The 25,143-nt window shown below is 47.5% G+C and overlaps 5 protein-coding genes across 5 annotated transcripts; 4 read left to right on the top strand and 1 right to left on the bottom strand.

Moving 5' to 3' along the window:
* Positions 1-315: 315 nt before the first annotated feature.
* Positions 316-4,669, top strand: F9C07_2278120 (putative Rho guanyl nucleotide exchange factor). Its single transcript, XM_041290228.2, has 5 exons — positions 316-1,637; positions 1,702-1,950; positions 2,295-2,481; positions 2,540-4,411; positions 4,475-4,669. The coding sequence occupies exons 1-4, from the start codon at positions 663-665 to the stop codon at positions 3,877-3,879; spliced, it is 2,751 nt and encodes a 916-aa protein (XP_041143452.1). The 5' UTR covers positions 316-662; the 3' UTR covers positions 3,880-4,411; positions 4,475-4,669.
* On the top strand, positions 4,670-8,793 carry F9C07_2278119 (pyridoxal phosphate-dependent transferase; the record flags this gene model as incomplete). Its single annotated transcript, XM_041284959.2, has 5 exons — positions 4,670-5,532; positions 5,706-6,181; positions 6,275-6,560; positions 6,613-7,196; positions 7,507-8,793. The coding sequence occupies exons 1-5, from the start codon at positions 5,451-5,453 to the stop codon at positions 8,791-8,793; spliced, it is 2,715 nt and encodes a 904-aa protein (XP_041143451.2). The 5' UTR covers positions 4,670-5,450.
* A 371-nt stretch (positions 8,794-9,164) lies between these two features.
* Positions 9,165-10,316, top strand: F9C07_2120 (putative sucrase/ferredoxin-like family protein; the record flags this gene model as incomplete). Its single annotated transcript, XM_071509075.1, has 2 exons — positions 9,165-9,518; positions 9,600-10,316. The coding sequence occupies 2 exons, from the start codon at positions 9,165-9,167 to the stop codon at positions 10,314-10,316; spliced, it is 1,071 nt and encodes a 356-aa protein (XP_071364005.1).
* Positions 10,317-15,032: 4,716 nt separating this feature from the next.
* Positions 15,033-17,350, bottom strand: F9C07_2278117 (uncharacterized protein). Its single transcript, XM_071510274.1, has 4 exons — positions 16,568-17,350; positions 16,301-16,492; positions 16,164-16,243; positions 15,033-16,109 (listed from the first exon to the last, which is right to left on the bottom strand). Exons 1-4 carry the CDS (start codon positions 16,619-16,621, stop codon positions 15,590-15,592), a joined length of 846 nt encoding a protein of 281 aa, XP_071364004.1. The 5' UTR covers positions 16,622-17,350; the 3' UTR covers positions 15,033-15,589.
* Positions 17,351-24,149: 6,799 nt separating this feature from the next.
* On the top strand, positions 24,150-24,547 carry F9C07_2122 (uncharacterized protein; the record flags this gene model as incomplete). The annotated part of the gene is made up of 2 exons (XM_071509076.1): positions 24,150-24,328; positions 24,469-24,547. 2 exons carry the CDS (start codon positions 24,150-24,152, stop codon positions 24,545-24,547), a joined length of 258 nt encoding a protein of 85 aa, XP_071364003.1.
* Between the last annotated feature and the right edge of the window lie 596 nt (positions 24,548-25,143).

Raw genomic sequence — 25,143 nt, 5'->3', positions numbered from 1 at the left:
TTTTACTATTTAACTATAAGCCTTACACCAGAAGACGGCTCTTGATCCTTTCCTTCTGGTTTTCTATTACGCTTGCCTGGTTGCAGCGGCAAACCCCACACTCACCCTTTCTATCTTTGAACCCTCCCAAATTTCCCGGTCTTTGGAGGCTGTTGCCAGCAAGGGCCAGAAATTTTGACCTTCAGGTAAAAAAAAAGATCAAAAAAGCCAAAAAAAAAAAAAAAAAAGCCAAAAAGGAAAATTCAAAGAAAACCTAGAAAAGACAATCGCTCGATCCCCTTGACTAGGGTATTTATACACCTGACATATTTATTCTCTTTTTCTTTTTCTTTTTCTTTTTCTTTTTCTTTTTTTTTTTTTCATTTTTCTAAAACCAAACCTACTGAAAGGTCGAGACACGGAACCGTCGTTTGACTCAGCTTTAGGGATAGTTAACGTACCACTATCTCCACTCACTCCTTAGCTGCTCGCTTGCGCCATCCATCCCGCATCGGTCCACCGGCTCGCAATCTGTAATCCATGCTCGACGTGATTCTTGTACAACCACATCTATCGTCGCTATCCACTCACTCCCTTTGTTAGTCTGCTGCGCAGATTTGAACCATCTTCCCCATAAAGCTGTCGGTGTTTCCCCGCACGGTCCCAGTCGGCCGACAGTCGAAATGGCGGAGACCGCAGTCATGACAAGCGGTCCTATCGCCGAGGACAATATCATCAACCGCCGCGGCGGTGAGTCGATCTATCAGAGCTGCGTCAATCTCAAAAAGCGCCTCGCGGAACTCCCGAACTTCGAATCGCACCTGCGAGAGATGGATGAGGAGGATCTCGCACAGGGAAATACTGACCCTGTGGCGTCACTATGGAATTGCCTTCGGGAAGGTTACCCCTTGTTGACCATCTACAACGCCTCAAGCCCTGAAGAGGTCCTCGAGGTCGACCCTGAAAAGGTCCCCGAAGCAAAACGTCCCAAGGCTGCCACCTTCAAATTCCTACAGGCATCCCTCAAAGAGTTGGGCTTTCCTCAACAAGACTGCTTCCTAATCACCGACTTGTATGGTGAGAGCACAACCGGCTTTATCAAAGTGATCAAGATGGTGAATCGTGTGTTGGACATTTTAGAAATGCAGGGTCAGCTGAAGCGAACATCCGATGTCTCATCCCGCGCCCCGGAGAAAGGAACTGTGAAACTTACCAAGAGGGAGCACATCCTTAAGGAGTTGTTGGAGACGGAGCGCGACTATGTCCACCATCTTCAAAATCTACAATTACTCAAGAAAGAGCTGGAGGAGACTGGGGCTCTTACCGGCGACCCTAGCCACCAAATATTTTTGAACTTAAACAATCTCCTTGATTTCGCCCAACGATTCTTGATTCGCATTGAGCAGCATTATGCCTTGCCGGAAGAGAGGCAAAACTGGGGCGAGTTGTTTATCCAGCACGAGGATGCTTTCCGGCAGTATGAACCGTTTATCGCCAATCAAATGCGTTGCGACGAAGTCTGCCTGAAGGAATGGGACAGAATCCATGCAGCCCCTAGGACTGTTGACTTGAGGCAGATGGTGGCTCAACCTTCAACACTTAATGGGTTCTTTGTCAAGCCTTTTCAACGTCTGACCAAATATCCTTTGATGCTTTCCGTGAGTGTTCTGTGTCATCCTCATAGCCATTGTCCGTCGCGACGTACTAAATTTTTTTTCCCAGGAACTCCGCAAGCAGACCGAAAACCCAGAGTTGCAGACGGACATTACCCGTGCCATCGACTCCATTCAGTCTGTCCTTGATTCTGCAAACGATGCTATCGACAAAGAACACCTGGCTTCGGCATTCACAGAGCTAGACGAACGAGTAGACGATTGGAAGTCGCTTAAAATAGAATCATTTGGTGACCTGCTTCGCTTCGGCACATTTACCGTTTTGAAGGGAGACAATGGCAAGGATTCAGAAAGAGAGGTTTGTTCCCTCCCAGACACTAGTTTGATATTTCCGGCCTGTGAGCTCCATTCATCTTACCCAACCTGCCTTACTACCATGCTGTTCTCTTATGACACTTTCTGGTCCATGAAATGCCTCGCAAGAACAGTCATGTTAGCTAGAAATCTGACATGTACATGGTTGCCACAAAATTGGCTACAAGACACACAGATCAGAACACCCCACCCCTCATCATCTGGTCAGGCTCATGTGTCCAGATCTAACATCAAAGATCACTTCGGGTCCCAGGGGAAAAAAACAAGAAAAACAAAAATTCCACTGTGGAGCAAATGATTGCTGACTTGTCCCTTTTCTGAGTCTAGTACCACATCTACCTTTTCGAACGTATCCTTCTCTGCTGCAAAGATATCAATCCGAACAAGCAGAAAACGAAACTGATTGTCGGCAAAGATAAACCAGCTACTACTGTGAAAGGAAAACCACGGTTGCAGCTTAAGGGTCGCATTTACATGGCAAACGTAACGGATATAGCTTGCTATCAAAAGCCAGGTACGAGACTATATTCGATTCTCAAAAATACTTGTGCTGGGTTGACACTGTTTTACAGGTTCTTATCGTATCCAAATTTTTTGGAAAGGTGACCCGGGCGTAGTGGACAACTTTATCATACGCTATCAAAATGAAGATGCCATGCGCAAATGGTATAGGGACATTGACAACCAACGAGCAATTCAAGCAGAACACCGCAGCGCACGGAATACCGGTACATCGGAGACAGAATTCACGTACATGAGGAACATGGCGAATATGCCCAATCCGTACCTTGAACATGATGCCGATGAACAAGCAACTAAGGAGGCTGGCTTCTTCTCCGAATTTCCTATGAGTCGCAATGCATCAAGCACTAGTCTCCGGACACGGTCCGCAACCGGTGGTAGTGGTGGTTCAGGCCCGCCCCTGTCAAATAAGTTTCGCTTCCCAATGCCAGACCCGAACCTTTCTGTGCATACACAGTTCCCCGGTGGTAGTATGTCCCCAGCCGAGCGAAACGGTAACTCATACTTTTCGCCTGTTGCCGAAACTCCGTCCACAAGGTCAAGCTCGCAGTCTACTGCTGGTTATTCGTATGGCCGTCAGCCGACTCCAGGCAGTACATGGAACGAAGAGCCCAATCGGTATACCGCACCTGCGTTGTCTCGCGGCGTTTCTAGAGATGGCTCGAACTCGAATCCCTATTTCAGCGGTGCACCCAATGGGCGAGGCGCTCAGCGTCCTTCACTACCTCCTATGTCTGGCACTTCTAATGGCATGGCACAGCGGATGCGTTCTGCGAGTAGCCCAGATATACACCACCACAACCCCGAATCGCGTCGGTATATGGGCGCACACACAATGCAGACGGTCGACAACGTGCCCGTTCCACCGATCCCTGCTCACATGGCCAGCATGAAGGCGCCTGTTAATAGAAGTCAAGCCAATTCACCAACCAACACCAGTCTACCTAGCCGAAACGGAAATGTTCCCAACGGACAAAACACGCATTTCCATGAACCCCAGTACTCTGAATCTCGAATGACTCAGCCTGTGTCAGATCAGCCTACATCCCCTCTCAGCCAAGAACCAGAGGAGGAGCCTCTCATGCCGACCCAACTCAAAGCGAAGGTTAATTTCGATGATAACTACGTCACTCTAGTGATTGCCAGCAACATCATGTTCCGCTCGCTCACAGACCGAGTGGATGCGAAATTGGCCCGGTTCACCAATCGATCAATAGGCAGCAAATCGGTCAGGCTACGCTACCGCGACGAGGATGGAGATTTCGTCACCATTGACAGCGATGAGGCCGTCCAATTGGCGTTTATGGAATGGCGGGAACAACATCGTGACATGCTTTCCAGAGGCCAAGTTGGAGAGATTCAACTCTATTGCCAAGCAGTTGAGAACTAGACGCAATGCAACCGAGGTGGAGCGCTCTTTATCCTGTTTTTACTATACTCTTCTTCTTCTCTTCTCGTCCTCTTTGCTTCACTTATTATTATTTTTCCCCCTTTTGTTTTGCTGTTTGAAATTCCCCCTTTCGCTCTGGTTGTCTACGGAGATGGAAGGAAAAGAAGGGGCGTCTATTAAGAAGTTGCCGGCGTTGTCATCAGGTTCTCTACAACTCATTTCCAACTGGATTGGCTTGAGACTATTGAGGAGCCATTGTTTCATCCATGAACAAAGGGGAAGAGAAAGGGCTGGTTTCATTTTTCCTTCATACTTTGTTTCTCATTATCCATCTTCCATTCTCTTCATTTTTTTTCTTTTCTTCTAACCTATATGGGGTGTTTTACCGGAAGCCGATTTATGTTTATCTTCATCTTGACCATGTGCATTTTATCCGGAGCTCGCTTGTCGGGTGAGATGCTTACGACGACTGACTTTGTTTATTCTTGTTCGGGCCCCTTCCGTCCCTATTCGCGGGCAATGACTGCATGATGTACGTATACCGCTGTTCCATCGAACAGACCAATTTCCAGCTTATAAGAGATGAGATGTATAGTGAACTTGTATTCCCACGGCTGGCTCTTCTGTTGGACTTGGTCGCGGGTTTGAGCGCTATTTTGTGTTGGGCTTTCTGTGTTTCGACTCGGTTTGGGTGGGTTGGTATAGACTAGGCGAATTGTTTAATTCTAAGAGTTAATAGGAAAGATTTTCCCAGGACAAGTGATGTATACGACATTGCCTGCGAGCACTCCGTTCTATCCGTACATACTGTACATAGTATATATACGTAGTAACTATAGCCACCCATCGGATGGAATCCGAAGGAGCCCCACCGGCTTCTTACGTTCCCCCCTGGTCGGGACCCAATCCAGACCGTCGGCACCTCGACCGCTTTTTCAGATCCGATCCAAACGGACTTCCGTGCCGATACTCTTCCGTCGAAGGCAGGAAGTATGTAGGGAATAATAATAGTAACAATAACCACAGGATACGGGGCAATACTGTTGGTTGAGGCATTTCCAGCCTTTGTTGAAGTGGTACGCTCAGTGCTGATGGTGATCGACCCTCCAGCGGCGAATAGGGGCCCAACGGCCTTGGAACGATTGTGTTTTATATTGAGGGATTATCAGGTGCGGGATATAATTTCGCCCTTCCTTTTTCGTCATTGGTTCGAACGTTAGTACTTTGGGGTTGGGCTGAGTCTCGAAAGTCAAAATTGGAGGTAACAAAACAAGAGAGGGTGAGAGTGATGCCTGAGAAAGAGAGCCTTAAAACCATTCCATTTGCCGTGCGCTTTCTTTTCCTCTCTCGTCATATTCACAGCGCTTGACGCGGTCGATACCGTGACAGATTGTCACCTATCTTGACGTCTCTTTCCTTTTTCCCTTTGCTTTCTTTTTCTTCTACGTATAGATCGCACGCATCCTTGGCGTCCTTGATTTTATACTTACGAGAAAGCCAAGAAACGTATCAATCTGCTAAACTATTTTTATCCTCCATATCAACTCTGATATTGTTGCCAAGCAGCAAATATGTCGTTCTCTGGCCGCCGCGTGAGCATTTTGCGCCCTTCCAACAGGCGATTCTCCCTAGGCAAGGAGTTGTCGGAGAATGGTGCGTTGTTCTTCTATGCAAGTTTTTGATTGGAGTTGCACGTTTGCGATCGGCAACGTTGTAGAACCTGCGGAATGAGGGGTACAACAAACGAGAAAAAAAAAGAGAGAAAAAAAAGTCAATCAATCATAACACACATTTTCACTGACAAACACACCTTCCTTTGTATACAGAACTTCGATCGGAAACCCATCGTCAATTCCGAAGCGCTCACGAAGGTCACCGTCCTCACGCCGGCCTCGATGCCTCGCGTGCCTCGACAGGTGTTGTCTGGTGTACAGAACGTGCGACAGAACACGGTTACGCAGAGAATCCTTCCGAATGGGCAAATCTGGGTCAAGGAGCTCCCGAAGCCGACGATGAGATCGAAGGCAGTTTCCCTCGCCCCACGAGCATTCCCATCACCTCTGCTGCTCGTGAGTACGGCCCCACGGCCGGTATCAAGCCCCTCCGCGCTGCTGTCGCTCGGTTGTACAATGAGCATTACCGCCAGGGCAAAGAGAGCCAGTACACTTGGGAAAATGTCTGCATTGTGCCCGGTGGACGCGCGGGTCTGATTCGAATTGCAGCCATTCTGGGCAATTCGTACCTTTCCTTCCCCATTCCCGACTACTCTGCGTACTCAGAGATGTTGACTTTGTTCAAGAATGTACGTGCGGGGTCACTCGTAGACTTTTGAGTAGCGCAGTCTACAAGCAGGGTCCTTGATCTGTGTCGCGATAGCTCACAAATTATCTTTTAGATCGCGCCCATCCCCATTCCCCTCTCCCAGAACGACCATTATCATATCCACCCTGACAAGATCGCCGAAGAAATTGCCCGTGGTACCCAGGTCCTCCTAACTTCGAACCCTCGTAACCCGACCGGACACTTTGTTTCCAGCGAGGAGCTGGCTAAGATCCAGGACATCTGTAGGGATCGGGCGACGCTGATTTTGGATGAATTTTATGGAGGCTACAACTACACCACCGACTGTGACGGCACAACTCTCAGTGGTGCTACGAATGTGGAGGATGTCAACCAAGACGGTGGGCCAAGACTCCCAAGCTATAGATGCTTTTCTCATGCTAACCCTGACAGATGTGTTGCTCATCGACGGTCTGACCAAGCGTTTCCGTCTGCCTGGTTGGCGTATCGCCTGGATTGTCGGCCCCAAGGAATTTGTTGACGCCCTGGGCTCAGCTGGTTCCTACCTGGATGGAGGTGCCAACGTACCGTTCCAGGAGGCTGCCATTCCCATGCTCGAGCCGTCCCTTGTACGCGCCGAGATGAAGGCTCTTCAATATCATTTCCGTGAAAAGAGAGACTTCGTTGTGAAGCGTCTGACTGAGATTGGATTCCGTATTAAGGATGTTCCTCAGGCCACCTTCTATATTTGGCTTGATCTGACTGCCTTGGAACCTCCTCTTCCCGCAGAGGCTAACATCTCCGACGGTCTGAATTTCTTCAACGCCCTTCTTTCCGAGAAGGTTATTGTGGTGCCCGGTATTTTCTTCGATCTGAACCCTGCCAAGAGAAGAGACCTGTTTGACAGCCCCTGCCATCACTTCGTCCGTCTGAGCTACGGGCCTAAGATGGATGTGCTGAAGAAGGGCCTGGACGGCATTGAAAGAGTTATCCGCCGGGCTCGTGGAGAGGCTCTCAAAGCGCAATGGGAGGACGAGGTAGCAATTGCTGACGACTAAGAGATCAGTCATGAGCGGATCCGTGCACATGCATATATAGATTTATCGCTACTAGTATATTTTATGAAAAGAGGTCATTGTACATGCAAAACCCGTGTTGTTCTTTCTCTCCACCCCCATATTAAATGGCGATGCTTTTGTACTAAACGTAGGGAGTAGAGCCCTAATATAACACTCTCCTATAGACACGGCCCCTTTATGGTTGGGCTCCGTCTTGCACGTGACCCCACTCTCGGTCGGCTTCTCCGCCAGCGACCCCCAGTTAAACTACTTCCTTTCATGATCATAGACGGTCGAGGCAGCGACGAGCCCAGGCTGCGATGCGCAATATGGTGCGCTCGATATTATGGCCTGGAATTTCTATCGCATCCTCAACTACACTATCTTTATCGTTCTCTCCGTCATCCTCTTCTGTCTTATAGTTCTGACCCCAGCCGACGCGATCTACCAGTGCTACGTAACCTCGCGACTCACGAACATTTTTATTATCAGTGGTGGCTACATCGTGACTTTTATATTAGCGGCGCTGATATATGCAACGCGGATCTATACCAATCGCAGTGCCTTAGCTGGAATCCCCAAAGCATGGATCCCAATCGAGAAGGAAGATGTCGGAAAGAGTGTGCGACGGCTGGTGGTTGAAGGTCTTGCTCGCAGCGCTATTGTTGCTTATCAAGCTAGGCCACGGGACACAGCTGCAGATGGAGATACCTTTGCCGACTACCCCATGCTCTTGATAGACCGCGACCGCCCGCCGTGGGGCTCTGTCGAACACCCCGGATGGTCTTCTCCTGCATCCCCCGATTTGCCCGACCTGCCGTACCGAACGGTCATTCAGGAACTTCCAAACCTGATCGAAGCTAAAGCGGTCTCGCTCGCTCCCCCTGACCCCTTTTTGACAGCGACCCGCTCGTTTGACCCCTCCTCTCCTGGCGCCGAACAATCAATCCCGGACACACGAGTGGTGGATATCTTACGGCGACCGGTGTCGATGGGTCTGAGGGAATATTTGCAACATCTTGCTAGCCTGAACGTCATTCAGCCACCCGAGATTGGAGCAGAATTCATCGCACTATATGAACGCGCGCGCTTCTCGTCGCGCGAGCTTCACGAAACCGAGTTTCGGGATCTGATGCACATATTTGCCGGGCTTCTAAGAGGGATGAAGTCGCTTGATACGCACATTATGGATGATATATATGCTGAAGGCTCTCGCGGCGATAGCGAGTCTGTCATTGGACCTTCAGACGAGGAAGGGGAAACTGATACGATGGATTTCCACGATGACAGCGAGGCGTTCTCTCGAGGCCGGAGCAACAGTTTACAACCTTCGAATGCATCGACATGGGAGGGTCGCTCCACTTACGCTGCATCGGGAAATCAGAGTCATAGGTCTCCTGTTTGGTCCAGAAACGTTGACCCGCATCGGCTGGCGACGCCCCGAACGCCATCGATGCGATCGCTTAGGCGGGTACAGTCTAATGCGTCGGGCAGTTCTGGAGGAAGTGTTATTCGTTTGGTAGATACCCATGGGCCAACTGATTTGCCCTACGCGATTAATTTTAATAGAACGTGAAACCTTTTGGGATAACCCAATTGGATTGCAATAGTGAACCGCGCTTTCCTTTCTCTTTCTCTTTTAATCGAATAGAGAGAAACAATAAATAAACGTATAATACATCTCTTCGGCCTTTATTCTCCCCAGTAATGAACAGTAGTTACTAATATCTCCATATGGGATTCCAAACGGATGACCTGATGCGGAGGGGAGATTGATAATAAATAGCCAATCAGGACATAGGCTATTCGCAACCTGTCGGGCAGATCGGAAAGGATTCCGTCCTTGGCATTAGTGATTGATAAGATCTGCTTTTTCCAGAATGGTAACTGTGTCACTCCGACCTCTTTCTTTTTCTTTTTTTCTTTCCCCATATCCCCCCCAACACTATGCAGGCACTCTGGCGACGCGGCACATCTCTCTTCTCAACACCATCGGGGTCCCCCAAAGACTCCGGGGCTGCCGAAGAATTCCGGACAGCTTCAACCCCCGACAAGCTATTCACCAAGGTCGACCCCGCCGTCGACGGAGAAGAATGTCTCCACGACTGCGCTACATGTACCGTTCGGTACCCGGCTAAGTTCGATGTGGATCAGGAAGACACCCTATATGGAAATGTCAACGGATGGTCAACACATCTGCTCGTCGCGACCGGGAAAACAGATTGGGTACGAGATGTAGCGGACGAAGAGGGCAGTGTGATGGAAGCGATTGAGAAGGGCGGGCTCGAGCCGAGTAACGGGGTAAGTTTCTATCGATCACTACTAATACTACTACTACCATCTCGATCTCGTCACACGTACAATACTAACGAACAAAATCAGAAATTGAAACTATCGGCCTCCAACATGCCCGTTCCGGACGAATACCACCACCACGACACAGGAAAGCAACCAACAACCGTCCTGCTCCTACCCAGCTTCACCATCGTGGACCACGTCACGCCAGCCCTGGCCCCAGACCTGATCAAATACATCGTTAATTCCGCACCCACAACCACCACACCCCTGGGAGCTATCCCGGAGCCGGTATCCATACCTGAATCGGAGGACCAGACACAACAACCACCCATCTCAGACCTCTTATCGCAGACGCCCCTCCGCTCGCGCCCCTGTCCTCATGCTGCGGTGATCCTCCTCTGTTCTCAGCGCACGCGAGACGCCCGCTGCGGCCAGTCTGCGCCGCTCCTCCGCAAAGAATTTGAACGCCATTTGCGTCCGCTGGGACTGTATCGTGACCTTGATGATGAGCGACCCGGTGGTGTTGGTATCTACTTCATCAGCCACGTTGGGGGTCACAAGTATTCTGCGAATGTGATTGTGTACCGCCGTCGCGATTTGGAGTGGTATCGCAAGCAGGACAGTAAAGAGGAGACATCGGCGGAGGGAGAGGAAGGTGCGGCGCAGGGTATTTGGCTGGCGCGCGTTCGTCCGGAGGACTGTGAGAATATTATCCGGTATACGGTGTTGAAGGGGAAGGTGGTGAAGCCGGAGCAGATTAGAGGAGGCTTTGATCGGGAACGGGGGGTGATGAGTTGGTAGTTGGGTTGGTTTTGATTTTGGTCGGTGAACTGTCGATACAGTACATATATACATCGGGTTACGGGTATGGATATAAATGTGTGATGTCAGTTATATGGTATATGAATAGACTTATGTATGTTCCACTGATATGTTCATTTAGCGGACAGTTGATTCATGGAGCTATGCGATTGGATATTGTAAACTGTCGTATACCCTGATGGTCTCGGCAGATAAGATTATATACATACTGCGCTGGATATACCCCAGTACGATGTTTAAATTGACTACGAACGTTGGCATTCTAGGTTATGTAAGTAGGATAAGGGAATTATCACGCCAAAGTGAATTATCCCGAGCACTCAAGGCGACGATGAAAGTACAAGAGGCATCAGCCCTGCGCTTGGTACAAGGAAATCTCTTTTAGTCAAAGTCTAAGCCAATGGCGCAAATGAACCTTCACTCAGAAAGCTCCTTCGGTTAGTAAAAGGACAGACATCGTCAAACCCTCATATCATGAGGGACAGATCCCGACACCGTGCATTATCCCTGAAGTGAGGAATAGGCAGAGGGATCCCAGGCAAACCAGATCGACAATCACCAGACAGAGACACCAGGAAACAGAGAAGAGAGACAGGGTTTGTTGGTACAGAGATCCATACATTGTCCTCTTCTTGAGCAGATAGTTCAATGCCTGGAGCCTTCTGAGTCGCAAGCATGGATCTCCTAGGTCCATCGTGTGTCATTTGTACCCAGCCTCTAGACCAGGAATTGCTTGGTTTGTCGGGAATCTGCCACTTTCTTGTGGTGTATTTGTTATGCGTTTACTCCGTATCGCAATTCGCTCTTGAAGGTCCATCGCGTACTGATCGTATTAGTCGCCATGTCGAGGTTACCCTAGTTCTCCATGTCTAATGGCCAATACTGCTCGAGGGCTATGCCAATTAAAGACATGGGACAGGTAATGGATCAGCGGAGATGCTCGGTGTATGAAATGAGGTGGATATTGAGATCTGTTAAACTCCGTTAATACCTATCGAGGTCTAGACACAAAATGTCAGCACATCGAGTTGTTCATTAGATAGGAACTAAACGAGGTGCTTGCCCTTGACCCATTGCCCGGCACAGAGTATACCCGCTTGAATCTAGACATGTTGTTTTCGGGATAATCGCTTTCTATGCCATCGCGTTCACTAAGGGCCAGAAAATTGTACGAGATGATAGAACCATATGCTAGTTCCATCCGTCCGGAGTCGTTGTGTATTTATGTACCTGCCACATCAGGAAAATGGTCCATTGGGAAACCGCATCGTCCATAGAGGCGACGCGGCGGAGACTAGTATTTGAGTCTAATCATCCACAAGGACGGAGCATGCCATTGATATTTGCCCCAGAACGTATAACGCTTTCGTTTAAAATTGCCCAAATTAGTATAGTGATCGTTCTTGGTTCTTTGAACTGATGTAGTACTTCATTTTGAGCTAGTGACTGGATTTGTATTTGCCTACGAACAACGGGGGCTCTATGGACGGATATGCGCATGTTGGACATTGACCTTAGGGGTTTCTATTCGAGGCCGGGGATTCCGGCGTATCGGAATGGAAAACTACGAGGATGAAGATTTATTAGCAAGATGGAGAACACGAGAGGACCAAGATAAATGACTAATGCTTCCTTTCTGATTGGCCAGTTGTTCCCATCTTCTTACCTAAGACCAAGTGTCAATCCTCCCATAATTATCCCAATCCAGAAAGTGTGGTAGGGTGTGTGGCACTGTGTGCAGTACAGATTAGAAGTCGTCGTAGAACATCGAACTAGGCTTCCCTAGGGTAGTACTACTAAATTAGTCTCAAGAGCGCTGGAATACTCCAGCACCAGTACGCCGTACGTAAAGGATCCACTTCCGGAGATACAGGAGAAACAACAACCCTTTGAAAGGCTTTTGCATTTGCACTCCAGTGGGCCCTCCGTTATTGGTCGGGAGACACGAACTGGTTGGGTTGGGTTCTTGACCCACTTTGTCGGTGTTGATCTTCCATTTCATTTCCAACCCACAGAGGGAAATGAAAATGAAACTTGGATGACAATGACTACCCACGGATATACCATGTTCTTTGTAGACCACTGTTCATGATCTTTTCTTCCACTAGGCCGAGAAAGGCAATAATTGTTTCGGTGTGCTTGACTGACTGTATCATATTGAAAGCCTGGGAGAGAGAGTTCATTCCGGTCAACCTTATTGGGTTTTTCCGTGGAGATGGAGCTTGAGGTTGATTTGTGATGTGTTCGTTGCATCTCGGTGACTTGGTTGACGACCGTATGTCCCCTGGTAGGTAGCGGCATTGTACATAGGCCTGTCTGCCTGTACGCCTCTCTTGTATAGGTACGACACGCTACTGGGAAAAATCACGGTGGGCTCAACGTAGTTGCGTATGCTCTGCGCACACACACACACACACACACACACACACACAATCAGACTTCACCCCAGAGAGAACAAAGTCACCGCCACAAGCCCCACAGCTAAAATGAGCCGTCATTCTCCACATAACCAGAGAAAGAAATGTCGCGGGTGAGAGAATAGGATGAGCCGCTAATTCCCCGATGGGCAGTCTTCTAGCTAGTTTCCCGCGCGTCTGTCAATTGATTTGGCGCTCCACTGTCAGATAGACTGGTCTAGATAGGGAGATCGTCCGGATGCTCGTCGTTAGTGACGCCGAAAGAAGAATAGGATCTGTTCTTTTCTAGACTGTCAAGCTAGGTTGCAGACGGCAGGTTGAAGGTGTTTGTTATTCTCTCAGTGTCAGTGGGGGAACTAAGATAGTGCATCAGGAATTGATTACATGCGAGTGTTGGCTTTCATGTTCTGATATACTTCCAAGACAGGATCAGTGACTGATGCATGTCTCGGTGAATGCTGACTGCATGATACAGCGCGGTACAGTACACCCCAATCGAAGACCGTGGGAGGCAAAAAAGGCAACCAGACATAAATCACCCGCAGCATGCATTCCTTGGGCCGACAATTCCCAATGAGGAGGCAACTGCAGGCGGTTAGGGAATTTTCTACGGGCGCCCGAACTGTTGGGAAACCTTACCACTCCAAGTAGGGAACGTCAAATTCAAAATAGGTAGGAGGTGATGTTTGTGCCTTGGAACAGGGTGGGTTATGTGACGGTTCCCTTGAAGTCAATTCTGCACCGGCCACTGTATGTCCTGTTCTCTCGTCGAAGATACTGTCGTAGTAGTGGTACGGTGTCTACCTCAGACCCCTTCTTGGTCCAAGCTCCTAGGTTACTTTGGTTTCTTCTCTTGAGTACAGAGTAGAAAAATATGATATGACCAGTGACCCTTCTAAGTCACTTAGTACCCCTGACCGTCGTGTTCTAGTGCCTCGCGGGAAGGCGGGTTGGGTTGCTCCGTGGAAGACCGGAATAACTCCCATGTCCTTCGTGAGAAGGGGTTGATATGCCTTTTCTGTTGGTTGGGTGAGGTTTCGGGTCGGGAGGGTGGTACGGGGTTCCCTGTATTCAATATATATCGCTTTCGTGTTCGGATAGCCGTGTCCGATAGTCAGACTGACGAGCCAAAGAATACCTTGCTTTCTATCTGAAGCACCTTAGACTGCGTCCATGTCTACTTGGAAAGTCCGTATTGTATCATGTTGTACCCACGGATAAGTAGTCCACGGCGGTTTAAAGCAGGGTGAAAGAGTAGACGTATCAACCCCGCAGTCGAGGCGCCAAGGTAGAATACATAAGTTTAACAAAGACATTCATCTTGTGATGACCAGGGATTCATGTCGTCGTCGTCGTCATCCAATGCAGTCATGGCTGCTAGATCCCGGTGTAATCCCCGATAGCTAGTGGGTTAGTGTGTTACTAGCTGCTTCATCTCGGTACCAAAGCTCAACTAAAAGGAGGATATCGGGACCAGCGACTTAGTGCAGGGACTAAGTGGCCCCGACTCAAGTAGGAGCCTAGGAGGTGCTGTTCTGCTGTAACATATGGAGACCTCTCTGTCCTCGGTAATTTCACAGGGACTAACTAACTAAAATTGACCCGCATTAGTCATCTCCCCTGGTCGAATGAGTGGGTAGAGCCTGACTAAAATAGTAAAGAAGTGGAATAGCCGCTCGGAAACCAAGGATTTTGCCTCGGAAACTATATCCACGACGATCTGATTGCTCGCTTTCCGACAGTTGCGCCCCTTTACTTTCCAGGGATTGCTCTTATCTTGATTTACACTCTGTAGTTGTGGCCTGACCAAAGGGAAAACCGGTTAACGGTGCAGGTATGTAGGGTCGATCCTTTTTTCGACATGCAGGTGGCGGTGGCATCGAATAGTGTGTTGTTCAAGAAGTTTGACGGCCTTTGGTCCAGGAGCACTAGCTCGCGTTAGTTCTATACATATCGAGATGTTCAGAGACCTGAATGGACCTGCCTTCACACGCTATCTGAGTGGAGTCACCGACCGTTCTGACTGTCGATCCTTGGCTGACGTTGGCAGCAAATGGGACTGACTCTCAAAACGAGCATGGGATTACCATCAACCATCCCAATAAGATGAAAACCCCACTAGCCACTGAGTGGTAGGAATTTACTCCTGTGTCGTGCTTCAGGCTTCAGCACGTTAGTCGATAGTTTGTCGTTGATACTGATACTAGTTGGGTGCAAAAAGGGCAAAACACGCAATGACAGGTGGGGTTCCCGATTGCTGCCTTAGGCACATATTAGATGCTCGTCCAGGAAGAGGGAGAGAGTTCTCGAATTAGTTAGACCTCAGTAAATACACCAGACCCATCTCCATCTCGTCGACAAGGGGCGAAACCTTTAGCCCCAGTTCACTGCAAGATTGACAATGTAGACTAACACGTATCACAAAGATAGCCAAGGAATCGTCGTAGGTATCAAGTATCACAAACGCCTCACCCTAGCCTTTTAAACAGGGGGAATCAATCCAAAAAGTCGCAGAAGCTGCAAGAAAATGGAAGCAGAAACGAGCAGTGATATCATCGGTCACGAAGATTGCAGCACAAAAAATTAATAACAGAAAATCAACTCGTATATGGGAAAATGAAATGAACAACCTGCCCAAGTCGAAACGCTCGTAAGTCTGTCGTTATAGGCATCACACGATACAGTTAGTATCATGGTCCCAGTATGGAACACTATCGAAGTACACTGAGAAGTTCTGCTGGCCTCATCTTGGCGATTTTCCAAACGGGCCGAACACAATGGCCGCAAAAGAGGCTAATGGTTACATTGGTGGCTTGAGCGTGCCCATAGTACTATTTAACCCACTCCCAAGAAGCCCCAGTCGGTTCCTTCGGGTTGGTTAAGAATGCGAGTTTGGTGTTGTTTATATTGGAAATTATGGGGATAGGTGACCATCAGCGGGTGGCCTTCCACAGTGGGAACACCGGGAAAGGGTTGCTGGAATTCCGGGGGAATACTGTACCCCTGACGACTTGGGTCGTACCGTTGCTGCATGAGTTGCATGTATTGCTGTTGCGCTTGCTGTACATCGACGGGCGACGTTACCGGTACACTCTGAGTTACGATCGGCGGCGCATCTTGCACAGGAACAGGCGTTATTGGGAGGCTCGGTGGTGGATAGAAATCATGGGATGGAGTTTGCGTGTGGGGGTAGTAAGGTTGTTGAGCAAGGAGATATTGATCGTTCGGTACTGAGGCGGGAACAGGTGTCTGGTAGGAATGTTCGGAAGTCGCATCCTCGGATGGCGGGCGAGTTACTGTGCCTGGAGGGTGTGAACGGTGTTGGTGTTTAGTAAGTGTCGTTTTCCGACAAAAGCTATAGAGGTTTGTTAACGCTCATGCAATTTGAACGGGCAAATTGAGATACTACCTTCGCTCGCATGTTGGTTCCTGACAGATATATGGCCGCTTTCCCGTATGAATCCTCCGGTGACGGGCTAAACTTGAGGACTGCGCCGCGTCAGCATTTCTCTCATAGTCAAACAGGAGTTTAAGGTTAAGACCTACGTCGGAAAATGCTTTGTGGCATCCTTCATGATCACAAACATGAGGCTTTTCCCCAGTATGCGTTCGCGAATGGACAGTCAACGCACTCCGCTGAATAAAGCTCTTGTTGCAATCTTTCACCGTACAGTGGTAAGGCCGTTCGTTGGTATGTATGCGATAATGTCGGCAAAGATCCGACTTGCGATTGAACGACTGTATGGATTATCAGTACGATTGGGTCACTTTATGAAAGAGTAAGGGACGGGAAAAGCTGGAAAATAAATTCACCTTTCCACAATGCTCCCAGGAGCAGCTGAAATCTCGTCCACCGCCAGGCGCCATAGCTGCAGCTGTCTAAGGCGTGGATATTCAAGGCTATCTTGAGATGCGGGACAACCGCTGATAGGGACAGCGGGGAGCGGACAGCGGTGGGGATACCGGGGACACAAGATGGATAAACAACGACAGATCTAAGTGGACAACAAGACAATTGGAAGTGGGTATAGCACAAGAAGGATGAAGCGGGAAGGGGAGTTGGTAATAAAATCCAAAGAAAATCAAACGAAATCAAGGCATCGAAGGCGTTGAAATGAAATCCAAACGAATAACTACATGGACAACAACTTAGGAGGGGGGAAGGAAGACGGAGACGATGGAGTAGATAGATAAAAACAGCTTCTCGGGAGTGGAAAACTAGTGGATCGAAAAGCGAGACGGAAAGGGAGGGCGTAAAAAGAGAAAGAGAAAGACCAGGAGAGGAGTCAAATCTCGATTAAGTGGAGAGACTGTCACAGAAATTAAATCCGAGAAGGCATGCAGCAGCTTCGATGACTTGGGGGAGGTTCTGGCCAACGAGTCACAGGAAGGCCGATGGATCGAATTGGGAAAAGCAACCGCAGTCGCTGATTTGAGGCTGGAGCAATACTTATAATAATTATAATTATAATAATATATTGATTATTTATAATTATAATTATTATTATTATTATTATGAGTAGTCCCGGCAATATAGGAAGAAGTCGTAGTAGTCAGTCGCACTAGAACCAACCCATTGGTAAGTTTGATTTCCTAAGGCAGGTAGGAAGGAGTACCTGAATATTGAAGAGGTCACAATAATACCGACAGTAATCTAATATAGACGGGGAGACACCAGAGACACAGATCAGATCATCAGACAGACAGGAGAAAGGAAATAATGATTACAGAAAAAGAAAGGAAAAAAAAAAAAAAGGAAAGAAAATAGAAAGTAAAAATTAAAAAACAGATACAAAAAGCAAAAAGGGAAATTTAGAAAATCGAAAAGAAATGATAAAAAACTAATAATAATAGCCACGATAATAAGCTGTCGGGATCGGTGGAGTCGTCCTGCGACGGTGATACAGACAAACGTCGGTCCCCAATCTCGCTCTAGTCCGGTATGGAGACGACAACCGGAAGAAGTAAAAACAAACTAGATAACGAAGCCAAAGAAGACGATGAAACGGGATTTAGATACAAAATGTGAAAAGGGAATGAGGCAATAATTCTCAAAGTAAAAAAAGATTGAAAAGAAAAGAAAAGAGAGAGAAAAAAAGAATTAGGAGCTGACAGCACTTACTAGGTAGCCTCTGGCGACCTCTCCTTTTTTTTTCGTTTTCCCTTTCGTTTTTGCCTCACATCCTTTGCTCTCGTGGATGAGATTTTCTGCGTTTTGTAATTTAAACGATGCATACTCCATGAATACGTACATCGAGAATCCATGTCCCTACCTACGCTTCGTGTACACCCTTCGTACCGTACGGAGATACAGCTTGGAAGGTGGAAAGGAATTATCTTTGCAAGTCATTCGCATATCAATCTGGACTTGTTTTACAAAGCATTACCAGACATAGGAACGGACGAAGTAACGAGGCTAGACACCTTGTGGGAGCATACTGTACAACAGTACAAGCTTACAAATGTATGTGCAATACACTGATCTAGCGGATTGATCCGATTGTTAGAGACTACCACCTAAAATAGTTAGTATGCCAGAGGAGCAATATAATAAGTGTGTTGTTTTTAGATACTCTAGAAATATGATCGCTATTACTAGGTACATACTTTCAGGGCACTAGGATTGTTAAGAAAAAAAAGACCTTTGGAAGGTAGTACTACATACTACTCTGTAGATTTAAAAGTCTCCTAGAAAAAAGAAAAAAAAAAGAAAAAAGGCAAAAGGATGAAAAAATTGAGTGAGAAAAAAAATGACAGGCAGGCAATTTTCTGGGTCTGGCTTGTCGATAACAACTGGGGTAAGGACTAGTCTGAGGTTTGTTGCCCACCGACTGAACACTCTTCCGCTCAAGATTATTTGGAGAGGGGAACGGAGAGCCCCACTCCAGCTGCCTGTGCCTTGGGCTCTAGATTAGAGGCTTGGCCAATCATTGCCGACTGGGCGTACAGCCCTTTTCCTTGGAAAAATTTCCGCTAGCCTATGGATGGTTTAGTACCCTGCATGGTGGGATCCCACATTGTTGATGCTACAGTACTAATTGGTATTATATACGCACTCTCAGATTATGTGGTCCTCATGGGGAGTCCCAGTGGTGGACGTGTGAGAGGGAAACGCCCCAGGGCAAGGGTGTTGGTTACTCTATCCTATACTAGTTCAGAGTTATAGGCGCCTTACCAGGAAAGCTTCCGGAGCCGACCGACCGATAGCCGTGGGTATAAATTATGGAGGTGAGCTATAAAAGGGTTGTGGTCCCCCCTTCTCCTCCCCTAGTAGTAGTAGTAGTAGTAGTAGTAGTAGTACTACTACAAGTCCTCGGCACCCTAACTCAAAAGGAAATTCTAATCTAATGCCCCATCTTTTACAGGGGCTATTCTTCGGGTGTACCAGGTTACTACCCGTCGGTGTTCTCCTAAGGTTGGGTTACCCAGTACCACCCTCTCTTTAGGAGCTTCCGGTTGTACCACCCACGGAGAATTCAAGTATGATTGGGTTACGGGCTAGCTAGCAGGAACTAATTTAGACCCAGAGTTTTCCGTATTACAATTACGATCGCCACCACTAGGGTACGGACGGTTGACAAGCGCCTGTCAGAGCCCAGTGGAAGCGACAGACTGAGGCAGACCCTGGTACATACCTGTAGTAGGCGAACGACCCGGCACATAGGAGGCCGTCGACAGGACGGTGAGCGAATTAGAAGAGGGGAGACTGGAAAACAGAGTTAAGAATGCAGAAAGGAAAATCACAAGCAAGGGATACACTTTAATAACGAGAGAGCAATACGGAGTGCATCCGGATGTTCATACCTCATTGGATGTGCAAAGTACGGGGTACAAGTAGCCCTTGAAGGAGGAAGACCACTGAGTAAGTAACTGCATGGTTCTCACCTACTGGGAGTAAGAATCGAATCACCCTTGGGGGGGTGTAAGATTTCCACCCGTCATTGCCGAGAAGCTAGAAGGTATAGTACATCATTACGTCCGTCCGTATGTATGTATGTCCTAGGTATTGGTACATACGCTACTGGAGATGCTCGCTACCTCGTACTAGATCTCAGGGCTGCTTCAATGAATGTACACTGGAGATCAGATTGTGATACCCATAGGAACTCTGTACTCCGTACGATGGTGTGATCCCAGGAATTCGCAATCAAATTGAAACTCAAATCCCGAGAGAATTGCAATGAAGCCATCTATCACTCATTCTTCCATTTGTTCATTCATTCTTAGAGGTATCATCAGATGCATCAGCTCCTGAAGCTCCCACCCCACGTGGTTGAAATTCAAGATGCCATCAGACATCCGCCCGATGACATGGGAAGAAGTACGATAAGTGCAGTCTAGAGTCAAGGCCGTCCACTTACTGAGGGGTCACGATTGTTGTGATTCAAGGGACAATCAAACTTATGATGATCACTGCATGGCGTTTGCAGCTGCGGTGAACGTGCTGGACGCCGAAACCACCCTTCATCGCACCTCCTCGACCCCGTGGCTTTCGATTCTACCCACATGGTTTAGCAGCCAGTCAGTTAGTTTTTCTAACACCGTATCCCTATTCAGACCCATACCTGTGCTATTTCTGACAGCAACGAAAGGGATTAGTAAGCGATTCGAAAAAGAAAAAGAAAAGGGAATAAAAAGACCCATGAGGCTGTAAATCCTATCTGGGGTGAATTGTAGATCTCAATATCAGCGATGGGCAACGTAAGAGTGGGAACTTGGAAGGGCAAATGCATGACGGTGGAGACTACTGAGAATCGTACTCTGGCGGCTTTTAGCGACCTTTCCACTAAACTAGCTTTGATTGGAGACCATGGTTTGGTTAAACCGGGATCGTAGAATCTTGAACATGAAGGGTCGTAATTCGTCCCCACTGAAAGGATTGCGATCCTTTTGATAGATCAGTCATCCTGGGGATTTAGACTTTCGCCTCGTCGAGATTCCCATTCATTACCAACTTGGGAACAATATTTTGTTTGCGGGATATTTTTCCAATAAGCATTACCTTTCTTTCCTTCTTCCTTTCTTTCTTTTCCGGTTCTGTCGTGCTTTGCCTAGGTCTCGGGCTAGCATGTATGTACGCATATATATATATTCGCATTTGTATGTATGTATGTAAATAGTACAGCTGGTTAATTACTATTGGGCTCCCCAGATGATCTTCCTAGCGTACCAAAGTTCCCCTTCCTTGGCTTAACCATCGCCTCCGAGAGATACAATATCCTCGGGTAAGTCCAAGAACCAAGGATAAAGTCTTATACGGGGGGAATGAAAATAAGATCTTGGAACGTGAACAGCTACAATTAGCAAGGGTACGTCTAAGTTCCCACAGTGGCTCCCCCAAGTGGAAAGAATCTGCCCCTACACAGTACCGTAAGCTCGGCCTTTGAAGATCGTCTGTGACTCCCCTTCCACATGATATCTCATGATAGGCTCTCTAATCTACCTGTAGGTACCATATTTTGCTCCTCTCTGTATGTAGCGACAGGTTAAACTGATCCAAATTAATGCGCCGATACTGCACGTTGTATGACACTCTCACGGTTCTCCACATATTACTACACGTTCCAGATCAATGTAGACCCTCATAAGATGTAAGGAAGGTTACCTTACGCTGCGTCACTCTCCGCCATGAGCTTTCCGTGCTATTGAATTTCAAGTTGTTATTAATGGTATGGTACACCTGCTATCTACCAAGCCATCTAAAACAAAACGTAAAGTGTTAAATTTAGACTGTAAATTAGATAAAATAAAATTAAAGAAATACGAATGGCGTGACAATCGCACGCATGATAGAACTAAACCTGGCGTTGGGCATAGGCGGTGGATCCCACACGTTAGTGCTTCCTACAGTTTACCCTCGTCCACTTGTCGTCAACTGGCGCAACTGCTGATAAACAAGAACTAGAACAGAACAGAGATAAACCAGGCGTGGGAATATGGAATACATACGGCCAGGCTGACCATAACGTCATTGTGCTGCGACGGGCACAGCTTTTTCCTCTGTGAGTTAAACCCAACGACCTGGTCATTGGTTCTCTTGCAGCCCACTGCCGTACATAGCTTTTGGGGAAGAGGGGAGGGAAAAGGGTCATGTGTCAAATCAAAACCCTGACATGAAGTCTGTTGCCCCTCGTATTATCCATATTGCCATGATTGCCAACACGATGTACTTCATGTTCTACCTATCAGCGCGGTCGAAGGAGTTTGGCTGATGCCACACTCTTTCCAACAGTCTGGTAGCGAGTCTGACATGGATCAAACACAAGATTCGTAATCGATAGATCGTATGAGGGGATTTGGAGCTCCGGGCGATGGATACGCGCTTGGGCTAGAAACTCCAAAATCAGAAACCAACAATCAACGTGGATTGTGAACGGAGAATAGCTCTCTATCTACGAAGTACTAGCTAATGTATCTTTAGTAGTAGTGTCGCCAAGTCGACGAAGTTAACTGACCGATTTACTGACCATCGCACTAGCGGTTTTAGTCTAGGTTCCCAAGTCCAGCCCCAGACCTTTTCCTCTCAGTTTTTTGTTTTGAATAGGAAAGGATCCGAAGGGATCCCTGAATCCTGATGTCAAATGCTGATTGATTTACAGGTATCAGAAGAGGAAACAATCTCCTTCACTTTTGACTCGTTTATCATCCTCCCTCCGTCCCGTCTCTTCGTTGGGTCTTATCGACTGACATCGGGCGTCATTGGCTGCATATCCGAGTAACAGGCACAGGTGAGTTAAACCTCCCATACCCCGCATCGCTTTCTCATTTGAATTCGGTCGTTCAAAATAAGACGAGGGGTGGCTTTAGTTTCCATTGTCACACGCGGAAACGGAAAGGAATGAAGCGATCCATTCACCGAGTGCCGCAGCCCATCACTAGATCAAATTCTCCTGCACGTCGACCCCCAGGGTACCTTACCACCTTTCTTGGTGGAAGTAGGAACAGAGATACCATGCAGACAGCCTGCGAGCTAATGGGGGAAGTGACGGCGGAGTACCGCATTCAGTTTCTCTGCTCCCCAGATGTGCATATGACTCGCAGCACTTTCCCGCAAGCCGACTAGACCCTCGACGGACCTTGTTCTCCATTTAGTTGCGACTACTGCATCATAGGTTTCAAATCACAGAATCATGTGTCCCTTGGCATTAAAAAGAGCTGGGATTTCAGTCTTGCCGCGGCATTATCTCTGATTGTAGGATTACTCCGCCCTTGAAACCAGCCCATTGCTTCATCGTGCATAAGGCCGGGGGTAGAGGGAGAAACTAAGCAATAGAGAGGTATGCCTTCATGCTTTTGGCGGTGTTAAGACATACATACATACATACATACATACATACATACGTGTGCTCCATGCAAACGTTCGATAGGGTGGCGCCCCAGAAAGAAAATCTCCGATTTGCATGTTTTCCGTCGCAACCTTCCACTGCAATCCATGTCGACACACTACTAGTAGTACTCTAGTCAAAACGGCCCGGGTGGGCTTGAGAGGGGGCTAAACGATTGCATACTTATTTTTAATTAACGGTCGGATGATGATAGGTACGATAGATCGAAGAAAAATAAAATAAAAAAAATAAAAATGAAAAATACAAGGAAAAACAAAAAAAGGAAAATGGACGGCAGGAAGAAAGACATGAATTGGCCCTATGGAGCCAAGAGTGGAATCACACGCCAGCGAATCCTGTACCTTGTGGCTGTTAATCGAGAAACCATGACAGTAGTCGTAATTAATAAGTAGTAATCACTGCACAATTCTCATCATCTGCTTTAATTAGTAGTTCCTTTGAATGACAGCTTCAACCTCAAACACCGAATCCCACCGAAGAATTGTCGGTGAGTAAGTGGACGAGGAGCACTTTGGCTTTTCCTGGTCGTTTTCCTTTTCCTTTTCCTGTATTTTATTTCAATCCTTCCTATTTTCTCTTATTTATTTAAATTCCATTGTCTATAGTAATACTAAACTAGGGCGCCGGGGAGGCAAAAAGCTCGGTAAAATCTCCAGCATTGTGGTAACCTTTTCTTTGGCCCCCTTGCAGTCACTGGCGCCATCGATTTCGCGGAATTTCGCGGAGAAACACTGGATAACTAGTCATGGAATTGAGGCATTCGAGGCTCCATCTTGAGTCAGTCAGTCATGTGTAATCGTTGTTCAAGACTTGTACTTTTGATTTGTTTCGCTCTTTCGCTTCTTCGCTTTTTCTCCATATCTTCTCGGCTTGCCCAGTCTGATTGATTTCTTAGTGCTGATATCAGTCATGACCGAGCTTCGTAAAGAGGGAAACTCAAACGACGTTCGAAATGGTAGCTAAACTACAAACGAGACCGCATTTCGTCTGACAGCCAGACTAACCAAGCCTACTAAGTTTCTTAGCAATAGCCACGAACTCGTGCTGACATGGATCTTCCTTCGGAGTGGCTGTGTTCCATCCAGCTATTTGTTCTTTATGCAGGTAGCCTCGCTTCTATGCTGACGGGCTTCCTGATCGATGGCCAGACTTCCTTGGTTTCCCTCTTGCTCTATCGCACCTTGGCATTGGAGCCTTGGCAGATTGCCTTTGATAATGACCACCAGCTGTTCGTAGAGTTCTGCCTCTCTGGCTTTGTTTTTGATGTTTTTGATTTTCTTTTCTTTTTTTTAGGTTTTTTTTTCTCATCTTCCTTTTTCCCTCTTTTTCTCCCACCTTCATAGTGACTGTCGCTATGTGGATCTTTAGCTCGGGAGGACCTCGTGGACAGTGGCATACGTACTACGATTATGTAGCCTTTTGTAGTACCGCAAAATACAGTCCGTAGGACTTGATCTTGTGCCAACCCAAGAAATGAATTCAGTCATATGTAAGCCCTCCATTATATTTAGTTAGATTATGCATTGTACTGTTTATTAAGCCCTCACTCAGAATAATACAGTGCGGTTTATACACTATCCAATCCACATTGACAGCCCCTTGTATATGTAGAACACTATAGCCGGGGACTGTTCATACCGCCAATGTTTTATGAGTTCTTCTTGTGCTGCGTTAACACATCCCTGGGAGGAGCTCGAGCAGCGATTTGTGCTCAGAGAGCTTCGCTGCTAAGCGTGATTGCTGACAGGCATAAGATACGATATTATCAACCAGCATTTGTTCCCCCTTTTACCAAAACTGTCTTAACTGTCGGTACATCGCCCAGAAAACTGATACTACTATACCTTTTATGTCAGTTATTGTTAGGGATGGAACTGCATGTGGCTTGCTGGAAGCGAGTTATAGGCTTAGCATCTGATAACGTGGTGGGTTGGATGTCACAGTAGCAAAGGTTTGCCTCTCCTGTTTCATGGTAGCATGGAAGGGAAGCCATACAACATGGTTAAGCATCCTCAAGTGACCCGTAGTTATTGGGAACTGGAC

The sequence above is a fragment of the Aspergillus flavus genome, chromosome 2 (genome assembly GCF_009017415.1).
Source record: "Aspergillus flavus chromosome 2, complete sequence".
Taxonomy (NCBI): Eukaryota; Fungi; Ascomycota; class Eurotiomycetes; order Eurotiales; family Aspergillaceae; genus Aspergillus; species Aspergillus flavus.
This window is presented reverse-complemented; position numbering and strand designations above follow the sequence as displayed.

Excerpts from the sequence above, each read along its gene's own strand:
- F9C07_2278117 (XM_071510274.1), bottom strand. The coding sequence starts at position 16,621 with ATGGCGCCTGGCGGTGGACGAGATTTCAGCTGCTCCTGGGAGCATTGT. Across the intron at positions 16,244-16,300 it reads GCCACAAAGCATTTTCCGAC|TCCTCAAGTTTAGCCCGTCA; the intron begins GTAGGTCTTAAC and ends GACGCGGCGCAG. Across the intron at positions 16,110-16,163 it reads GAACCAACATGCGAGCGAAG|CTTTTGTCGGAAAACGACAC; the intron begins GTAGTATCTCAA and ends AAACCTCTATAG.
- F9C07_2278120 (XM_041290228.2), top strand. The coding sequence starts at position 663 with ATGGCGGAGACCGCAGTCATGACAAGCGGTCCTATCGCCGAGGACAAT. Across the intron at positions 1,638-1,701 it reads AATATCCTTTGATGCTTTCC|GAACTCCGCAAGCAGACCGA; the intron begins GTGAGTGTTCTG and ends TTTTTTTCCCAG. Across the intron at positions 1,951-2,294 it reads GCAAGGATTCAGAAAGAGAG|TACCACATCTACCTTTTCGA; the intron begins GTTTGTTCCCTC and ends TTCTGAGTCTAG.